At 39.8% G+C, this 10833-nt stretch overlaps 1 protein-coding gene across 1 annotated transcript in view; it reads right to left on the reverse strand.

Annotated features, from left to right (window-relative positions):
* Positions 1 to 8317, reverse strand: part of Tmprss7 (transmembrane serine protease 7) — a 46064-nt gene extending 37747 nt beyond the window's left edge. Inside the window, exons 1-3 of the mRNA XM_004624880.1 lie at positions 8270 to 8317; positions 6068 to 6275; positions 1205 to 1335 (exon numbers count right to left, since the gene is read on the reverse strand). Coding sequence (XP_004624937.1) covers positions 1205 to 1335; positions 6068 to 6275; positions 8270 to 8317 — 387 coding nt within the window. The remainder of the gene's footprint in view (positions 1 to 1204; positions 1336 to 6067; positions 6276 to 8269) is intronic.
* Between the last annotated feature and the right edge of the window lie 2516 nt (positions 8318 to 10833).

Genomic DNA, 10833 nt, shown 5'->3' on the forward strand with positions numbered 1-10833 from the left:
CAGTGTATTATTTGTTGAAACTGTACTTTCGATTTGATTTGAAACTGTCTCATTGCTATATGCTTATCAATAAAACTTTGAAAAGAAAAAAAAATGTATAGTATGGTGGGAAAAACATGAGGTCTGGAGTTTAAATTCGCTGTGCTACACTACCCAGAGTGGATCGCCTGAACGCCCAGGGCCTCGGCTGCGTTTTGTTTTGCTGTTTTGCTTTTGCATCAGTACAGTGGGGATCGAAATACCCACCTCCTGGCGATGCTGGAAGACTCACTGGTGCGCATGCATTAGAGGTGCGAGGGCTAGTAACACGCCCAGTGTCTAAGCACAGTCAGTTCGCAGAGCCCAGAGCGCTGTCTCTGCCTTTCTCAGGACCAGCGCGCTCCGCACAACGTCAAGGTCCCTGCAGGCCGAGCTCAACAGAAACTTTCTAGCTGGCAGCGTACGCCAAGAGCCCGGAATCGATATTTTTCTATTTGCCCATGCGACTGTACTTCCAGGAAGTCACATAAGGAAGTACCAGACACACGCGATTTATGGAGGGGTTTTGCTGTTCCATTTTCCATAGCAGCAGAAAACTGAAAACAGTTTAAACGTCCAATAAAAAAGGATTTGTTAACTTTGAGGGGGAACAAAATTTATTCTTTTGAAAGACTATTTACAAACATATAAACAGGCAATGTAATGTTAAAGAGAAAAACTCAGATGACAACACTAAGTGCTAATGCTCCAGTAGTGCATTATTTCCTGTGTTAGTGTAGCTTGGAATAAAAGGGGGCGTTAGGCTTTATCTCTGGGGATAACATTAGAATTTTTTATTTTTTTCCCTTCTCTGAATTTTACTAAGCTTTCCAATAAACATTTATGAGTTCTAAATGAATAATTTTTTTCAAAAGCCAAGAGCTTTCCAGTGTTGGAAATAATTTATTCCAAGGTTGGAATAAATGTACAGTCACAGAATGAATCAGTATTCATTTAAAATCAGAGCTAGAAATCATCTTAAGTATCCCCTGACCTAGTTTCTTTATTTTACAAGTGAGAAAAAAAGAAATGGAGAGAGCTGTTTCTTTTTACATTGAGAGAGAGAGAAGCAGTTCTGTATTATGACAAAGATTTCTTCCACCTACCCTTTCTTGCAGCACCCTGTCACGCCCCGCAGCACCCCGGCGCCCCCTGCTGGCCTCTCCCATGCACCCCAGCACCTCACCACTTGCTGCACGGTCCGTGCCACTGACAGAAACTCTCTGGACTCCTTCTGTCTGTACTCGGGAAGAAACTCGATGTTGGTGATGCGAAACATCCCCACAAAATAAAAAGCATCTTTGCTTTCTGTCTTACCTGCAAAATAGGAGGGAAGGTGATTAGGGGACTCTCCCATCTGCACGGCAACAAGCAAAGCTAGTCTGAGGCTCCTAACATGGTTTCATTTTAGCAGCCACACGTTTTGTTCAATCATGTTCTATGACACTCTTCTAAAAGTACTTACTGACATCTCTTCCATCAGAAGCAAAACACCACGTATCTTAAAATGCCCTATTCTCTCTGACTACCTCTGCCAAATATTTATAGGCAAGATTTAAAGGTAGAGGCTATATTCTAGAGTTTCTAAAGAAAGAAAAGAATACATACAACTTTCATGGATTCCAAGACTATGACATGTAAGGAAGTAAAAGAAGGGAGCAACTCCCATTGACTGTCCCTGGGGCTTCCATTCATCCCGTCTGACTGTGTGGCCTGATGGTCAGGTCCTGGGTGGGTCTTCAGCTCTGTCCAGGGCATGGAGAATTTGTTCTTCTGATGAGGCAGCCAGCATGTCCCACGGCCCTTGTCAGGTACTCCTCAAGTTTTCTGCCCAGTGACAACTACCGGATTTAATGTTAGGCCTGCCCAGAAATTTTGCAGGAAAAGAGGCAAAGGCAAGGTTGTGACTTTTGCACAGCCTTAGGACACCTAGGAAAGAGGCAGTAGCTGGAGGAAGTGAGAGCCTCTCACCCTTTCTTCATGTTTACAAGGCGGCCCTTGTGCAGTCCTTTCTACAGCAGGCTGCATCACAGCTCTACGAGCTTGTGCTTGTTCTCAGAGGAAATGGATGTCAACTTACACTTTCTTTCCCTCAGCAGCCACTGTCAAGGGCCAGGCTTAGTCTGGGGCTCAGTACATGACTGCAAGGAGGAAGACAGTGAGGGACTGGGTGGAGGGGGAGAGATAGAGAATGTTCCTTGCTAGCACAGGACCCACTGCACATGCCAAATAAGTGAGGGTTAAAGTAAAAAGAAGATACAACCTCCAGGATGCCAAGAAGCAGCCCCACTGTAGGACTGAACCATAGTCATTCTGACCCTGAGCAGAACAATGAGGCTGTGGAAGGGGAAGGCAGGAGACCTGCAGTCCTGTGCTGGGCTTGTGCACTGTGGTTATTGATCATGCCTTACTAGGCCTCCAATATAGAACACAATGGATTTTGGTTTTCTTTTTATAAGACAGGTGCTTCTTAGCTGTGTTTCACACATCCTTCTCATATCAGAAAGCACGCAAGCATCAAACAGTAGCGATACAAAGATCAATTCAGCTTTGAGTCTGATCGCGTTTACTGATCTGTAGCTCAGTCCAACAGGCAAGATCCTCCATGGCCTCTGTAACTAACTGTCCTGCTCACTCCCAAGGCTACCTTCTATGCCCAAATTTTCCATATCAGATTAACTTGTTTTCCATTGAACAACTGAGACTCACGCACACTAGTTTGCTTTTGCTCATACTTGTCTGTCTCCATGAAATATCCTTCCCAATCATTTCACAGCTAACAAACTCCTTTCGCACAAGTCCAAAACTTTATCTAGTAATTCCAACCCAATGCAAATGCATCAATTGAGATACAGAAGTAATATAGACTAGCTTGCTTTCCATGGCAGTCGTATGCTTGTTTTAAATATCCATTGACCTGATCTGTCTCCTCGCAGACATAAATTGTATCCTTGGTGTCAGTCTGTCCCCCGGGGGTCACACACAGTGGACTGTCCCAAAATGTACCAAGTATATTGGCAGGAACCACTTCAGGAAAGCTTCTGTGGACTCCGTTCATAGGCAGGCTGGATGCCACTCTTCTCTGATCACAAAATAACCACTTAAGGAAAATAAACAAACGAACAAGTAGCACACACCAGTGCAGGACTGGATGCTTTGTGAAGATAGGAAATGCACCTGGTAGCTTCTGAACGTAGCCTGGGGAGCTACATTGAGCCTCATAAATTTTACATGAACAATTTGTATTTTGTAACCTAAACTGAAATTATTTTTTTTTAGTGTTTCTATTTTATTTTTTTTTAAATTTTCTGCATTTTTTTATTTTTTTTTATTTTTCAACAAATAATACACTACATATGTTCTTCTTAGTGGTTAATTGCTGTACAAGATGCGGACTTGTGATCCTATTTACAAACACCATTAGAACAAATCATTCTATTCATTAACAGAATGTAACTATATATCTATCCCAACCACTTTGAATACACAGATACAAAATGGACATTCATCTGTATACCCCATTTTTTCTAAGTTCCGTTATTGAATATTATAGGTGTGTAAACTCAGCAAAATATTCTAAAAGAGTCCAGTAGCCCATAATAGCATTGGGTCTTCTGTTTAACTGGCAATGTCAGAAATTATTGACCTGAGTCCCCCACAGCTCAACTTAACAGCGTGGCTTTATTTCTTATAATTTCGTCTTCATACTTTTCTGCTGGATGGTTAAGACCAAGGTAAAGCAGGACCTATGCAACAAGAGTTGTAGCTTTTTGGTCTGAGAAGGTCAGTGAAATGCCCTCAGGATTTGTCCTGAGATCCTGTACCTCAGATTGTAGAACCTTTATCAGTGCAGCCATGTGGATGAGTCACGGCCAATGCTTGGCCAATGTGCTCTCTGTGAAAGCCTGAGAGAGTGTCTTCTCCCCATGTGACTCTCCTTAGGCACACTCTATGTAATCGATCACTTTCCTCTTTGGCCCCATAATCTTCTTGATCAGAAAATTTGGGACACTACCGAAGTACATGACGTTGCAGTACAAGTTCTCATATGTCCTGAGTCTTAATTGACCTTAGAAGGCTAGGGCCAAAATGTTGGCTTTCCTTGTATCCCTCCTTTTTCTCTAATTTTGGTCTGCAAACTTAGGTTGTTAACCATCCAGAAGAAAAGCTTATTGTTATTATCAAACGATTTGGGCTATCAATCTTAACCTCACTATCTCACTGCATTTCAAACATCTTAGGCATAATAAGGAACAGGTATTTTTCATCAAGTATTGATATGTTGAACTTTAAGTCCCAACATAATATGATAAAAAAACATTTAAAAATTAGATTATATTTTAAAAAATAGGATAAAGAATTCTATGCTTCTCATGTTTGCACATAAGTCCAAAAATCTCACCATATACAACCTTGAAGCAGGACAGTCCCACAATATTCCTTTTCCTGTCTCTTGCTTTCCTTCACCACCGCCTTCTTCTTGAACATCCATCTGTTGTCGTTTACTCCTTTTTCTCCTGTGTTTAATTGCTAACCCTATTTATTTGGTTGCTTCCAATCTCATTCGTGGGGTTCTGATCGTTTTGTTCCGTCTCTAGAACATCTTTCAGTAGCCTTAAACTGAAATTATTTATTAATGCTTTGCCTTTTAATTTTGCCTTACAGTCAGATTTTAGTACCCTTGAGAATAAACTGAAGAAGTCTTTTTTTCTGCTCAAAATACTCCCAATTTCAAATGTGTGGAGTTTATTTCCCACACAAAGCAATTCTTCAGTTGTCCGCAGACTCCAACTGGATAGCTAAAAGTTCAATTTAGTTCTTGCACTAGCTCTCCAGAGCATCAGACAGTTGAAGGGCTCAGTTCCACATGACTGCCCACTTCAGACCCCAATCACAAGTACAGGGTCTCTGGGCTTCATACACTGCTCTGCATATTAGGTGTTTGCATGACCCTCCTCAGGTGTGAAAATTTGCTACAGTGGTTCACAGAACACAGAGAAAACTTTCCTTAAGGACATTATATAGTGGACAAATAAACAGCCAGATGAAGAGATACAGCACCCAATCACAGGCACTTCTGTTCCTGTGGAGGTGGGGCATGCCACCCTCCCAGCAAGCAAATATTTTACCAGTCCCAGAGCTCTCTGAACCTTGTCTGTTAGGGCGTTTATGGAGGTTTCATTGTATAAACACGATTGGTTAAAAAATTGGTCATTAGGATTGAGTTCAGTCTCCAGCCTCTCCCTCTCCACCCTGTCCCCAAGGCGTGAGGGGAGAAAAAGGTACAATTCTCAAATCACACGATTTCTTCTCCCAGTTTTCCAGGGGTGTTCAGTCACCAAACATCTCATTAACAATGATACAGCAAAAGATGCTCCTATGACACATATTGCTCAGAAATTTACAAGAGGGTGAGAACTATTTTGTTAGCAATCCAGCACATAGTCCAAGTATACCAAGCACACGTATTTTCTAAAATCACAGTACATGTATATTTTATCAGATAAACTAGCATGTATAGGGTGGAAACTAACATAGCTCTATGAGGGCTGTGGCTACTGAGTTGTATAAGGGCTGTATAAGAAAGAGCTTAAGTATCACATTGGTCCAAAGGATCAATTAGATGGAAAAAACATCACAACAAGAGAGAGGAAGATGCTTCTGTGAACTGGAGCTGAGGGAACCAGAAATTTAAGGTTGCCTAGAAACAGCCTGCAGGGGAAACAAAGCACCTTAACATTCCATTAATATTTTATAGCCATAGATGTGTTATATCTTTGAACTAGTCAAGATCTCCTGGGCATCCTTGTCAACTCTTCCCATTATATACCTCTGGCCTGTGGAAGGAAGTGGCAGTCATACAAGAAGAAAGGAGGGAGACTACCCTGATTTCTTTCCCTTTAAAATCTCAGCACAAGTTTTGAAAACAGTGTGTTGGTGTGGGAAAGAGGACAATTCCATCAGATCCCTAGGGCAGCCTAGGCCCACGTGACTAGAGCAGGACTCACACCACAAGCCCCTGTCCCAAAGGAAATAAACTTGAACTTACTGATATAGAGCCACAGAAGTGTCCAAGCTGTGACTGCTAGGATAAATAAAAACAGTGTGAGGAGAATGATTTTGTTTTGAACGTTCCAAAAGGGAGCTCTCTTCTTGGACTGTTTGTTGGGTCTGCCTTTGCCAATAGGTTTTCGAAGTGGTCGTCTCCCTGGTAGCCTTCCCGGGACACCAACCACATGAATTGATATATGGGATATCTTTTAAAAGAGAAAGATACAGTATCATTAGAAGTAGTTAAGAGTTTAAATGGAACTAACTACTAGGAGATTTTGGTGTTAAGAGGACTAACTATATGAGTTAAATTATTTATGTAAGTATAATAACTGGATTTGCATTAAGTCGCATAGTAAAGATCAGAAAACTTAGACATTATAGCAACCCTAGAGAAATGGCTCCCAGGTTCTGTCAGCAGCTCTCTGACCCTGCTGAGTGAATGCTGTGACAGAAGCCTGAAGCTCATGGAGCACAGTACACCAAGGGATCTGGAGCTCAGGAAGTGAAGGTCAATATTCTGTGAGGGTAGATTTGTGTGTGTTCTCAGCTGTGTGTGTGCACTTCAAATGTTCATGCTACGTTGCTGTCCCCTCTCACAACCGATTCTATGTTGGCCAAGGCAGTATTCAAAATAAGAGTTAAAATAAGATATCTCGTAGAAATAAATTGATTTCCTAATTATAGCTTTATGACTGACACTGAATGGTAGGCAGAAAAGTTAGGTGATTGTGTAGGTTTGCAAGGAAGGAATCCAACATGCTTGTTTTACCACTGCCCATTACTGAACTGATTGGTGATTGTTTTTCAATCATCAATGAAAGAATAATTTTTAAGTGAAGTGAAAAAATGACTGGTCTATCTTATGACAGCTTCTCCATCATAAGTGCCAGAATAATTTTAAGAAAAAGCAAGGAGTTAAGTTTGGTGGCATAATCTTGTAATCCAAGCATTCAAGATGCTGAGTCAGGAGGATCACTGCACGTTTGGGGCCAGCCTGGACTCTGCAGTGAGCTCAAGGCAAGCCTGAATCACATAGTAAGATACTATTTCAAAAAATCAAAAATAAAATAAAACAAGGGATGAAATAGAGGACTCACTGAATTAGATATCAGAACTTTTTTTTTTCGGAACCGGGGATGGAACTCAGGTCCTTCCGCTTGCCAAGGAAGTGCTTATTCTACTGAGCCATCTCCCCGGCCCTGAATTAGAAAATGATTGGCTTATATGTACTGATATGAGAAGTGTTATGTGGAAGAGGAAAAAAATACATTATTTAACTGTTTCCCCTCCTCCTCCTCCCCCTCCTCTTTTATTTTCTCTTCTACCTTTTGTCATTTGATGCTGTGAATTCTTTAATAATGTATTCAAGACTTTAGCTTCTTTGACAAAGAGATTTATGCATGTCAGGGTAACTAAACTCCAGTGATGAAATAACTTTTAACCACACATTCTTTTAAAGGCAATAGTCTACCAACCAGCTCTGAAAAAATAATCTCTCTTTTGTGCTTTTGTTAAAAGTTCTCTCAGTTTCTTTTATTCTTCCTCACTCTTCCCTTCAAAATTCCTGTCTTTCAGCCTTTAATCCTGACAATTAATGGGATAATATGTGGCCCAGTAGACTTTGAATTATTCATGGTTCCCTTATTCTTTTTGTCAAACACTCTTGTTATCCCTTGGAGTAAAATGTCGCTTGTAAACCTCCTGGAGGAACTGAGTGAAAGCAGCCCATGTTTACTGTGATGTTCTGTCCCGGTGAGGAGTGTGGATCTAGAAGAAAATATTGTGCTGTAGGGGCTGACTATGGTACCACCCTACTTTCAGGCCTTCCTTCAAAGATGTAAGAGAAAGAAACACAGAAATGTCAATGCATACAAAACTGACAAGACTAAATTTGGATCTTTAAGTGCAAGAACATATTATAGGCAGTCTCAGTTAGCACCGATTAAATTTTAAAGTGGAATTTGTGTTGAGATCAGTACAATTTTCCTGGAGTTCTAGAGAAACAGTTTCTAATCAATTGCCAGGTAAAGTACTTCAAAAAGATCTCACATTTGCAAACTCTATTAAGTATCATTAAAAAAAAAAAGATTTTTTTGTCCCTTTATTTTTATAGAATCATAAGAGCTCATTTTACTAACAGGTTCAACATTCAAATGACATTCAAGTAGGAAGAGACTCCCACACATACTGTACTTACTTTCAGGTCAGCAGGTTTGGATGAAGCATCACTGTTTTCTTTGTCCATTTTTAGATGTTCTGTCTGTGACCATTTATGTGTTCCTGCAGGTCAGCTCTCGCCCTGTTACATGCTCGTTTGAGAAGAACTGAGCAAGCCGTCACCACATGGAAGCTTGCTTTCAGAGGCATGGAATCAATTTACCTCCTCCAGTCCAGTTCAGAAACTGAAGCTACCTTATTGCTCTATAGTGGATGTTAAAGGGCCCTACACTCAGCTTTTCATCACAAATGAAGAGCTTCTTATGAGACTCTAGAATGAGAGATGAGTCTCAGAGCTTAGCCTCAACACAAAGTTTCAGATCAATAACCCAACAGCCCAAAAATGCATATGAAGTATTATTAAAATGGTTACCTGTGTTTACTAAAGAATATTAAAAAGTCTAATCCATAAGCCTCAGTACCATTTCTTAGATGACCTTACTCCCATTCATCTTGTCTCTGAAGATGCTCTTCTCCAACCTGCTCTCAGCTTTCTGGCCATGCTTTTGGGAAACTCCGAGCTGTGAAAGACAGGGGCTGAGGGGTTAGCATAGTAGCATAAGTGCCTGCCTGGCAAGTGCAAGAGTCTGAGTTTGATTCCCAGTACACCCCCCAAAAAAAATCCACAAAAATACACCTATTGAGGCTAATTAATATTGCACACCAAGAAAATAGATTTAAGCCATCTTGAAAATGTTTTAACAAAATGTCAGCTATTTAATACAGCAAAGGGGTGGTGTCACCAGAGTTTAAGGTGGTCCCCAAAGGCAGAGATAGGGAAACTTGACTCACCCTATCCACAAGATAGCTTGCAGGTTCACTGACTTCTGTCAAAGAAAAAGAATTTTTAGGACACATCAATAAAAGGCATAAGGGGCCAGGGACATCAGTAGAATAAGCACTTGCCTGGCAAGCACAAGGGTCTGAGTTCAATCCCCGTTCCACATAAAATAAAATAAAAAATAATAAAAAGCATAAAAGGACTTATTAGGCAGAATTCAAAGTATGCACTTAAAGAATTAAAAATGGGCCCTCAAGAAAGAAAGTAGTTCTACATATAGTCTGGAGATGGGAAAATTTATGTATCTTTGATAGTGGAAATCTGTGGAATTATGAATCTATGGAAAGTTTGGTTTTGTTCACTAAGGAAGAAAAGGGATGTTGCACCCACAATTACATAATGGCCTATTTTACAAGAGTGTAGCACATAGTCTCTTTTATTTTTAAAATGATTGGTGATCTAAGACATTTTGCCCCAAAGCATTCATTGTTAACTCTATAAATTTGCTTTTTCACCTTAAGATTAGATTTCTGCCCTGATCAACAAATCTAATTTTTGGAAATACATTATCTTTAGAGTATTTGGGTGTGATTGGACTAGAAGAAAAGAAATATAAAGAGAGAGTACAGATATGACTAACCTTAGGTAAATTTAATGGTATCCTAAGTTGCAGTCTTTTTTTGGGGGGGGGAGCAGAATATATTTATTGCAGGAAAGAAAGCTCCTGTCCAAGAGAGGAATAGGAGGGGAGCCCCAAGCAGGTGGTCCTCCTAAGTTGCAGTCTTCAAAACACAATTTTTAAATTATGAGTTTCCTTTATAACTATCTTTATTTATTCTGCTTTACATCATTTCCTCCACTGGGACTTTGATCCCTTATTCTTAAGGGACACAGACAAGCTGAAGATCCATCTTCATATGCTCGCTTCAGGCTGAGGCAAGACGCTGACCCTGCCTACCCAGGAATCAAACGTTTCACTGTGTTTGATCCAAAGAAAAAAATAAAAAGATTATATTTTGTTTGAAGAACTATCATCCTTTTTGAGTCTAGAAAAAAAGCAAGGCCTTTAGCAAATCATTGCTATTTAAGTTTCATTTTATAACCATGTTAAACAAGCAGGAATCAAAAGCTAAAAGTAGAATAGTGGTGGATAGTGGTTCCAGGAAGTGGGAGAAGTCAAACAACACTAGAAAAGATAGGGCCTAAGTCTTTTAGCCTTCATTTTAACTGCTATTTGGTTTAAGGTACTTACCCAAGTAGAGCAGGTAGAGTTTAAGAGCTTATAGAAATCCAATGTCTTCCTATTTTAATTGTAACAATGTCTAATTAATACACTAAATAAGTATATCTACATTTCTGTGAACATTTGTCATTAAACTTTATTGTTGGCCTCTATTTGGAAGCCCTAAAGACCTTTTGTAGTGACTTGCTGCAATTAATATGAAATCTGACATAGATAAAAATATTAGTTTGTACCACAAAGATAATAAAGCTTAGTAGCTAGAGTATTTATCTGGGCATATTTATTCTATAGGCAGTCCTGTATAAGAAGCCAACACTTTCTCAATCTTTTAACATTTAGCCAATCTTTTAATGTATATCAATATAACATACTGTTAGTATTCTAAGACAGGGTGAAGTAAATATTTTAGAAAAGCTAATGAGACCAGTAATTCAGATCTCACATAGTTGTAGGGTAAGATATTATCAGTGCAACTAAAACAGCTAGTAGGGACTGGTTCAATGTTTGTAGCCCCTTTTTA

This window comes from Octodon degus, unplaced genomic scaffold, assembly GCF_000260255.1.
Source record: "Octodon degus isolate 3935 unplaced genomic scaffold, OctDeg1.0 scaffold00007, whole genome shotgun sequence".
Taxonomy (NCBI): domain Eukaryota; kingdom Metazoa; phylum Chordata; class Mammalia; order Rodentia; family Octodontidae; genus Octodon; species Octodon degus.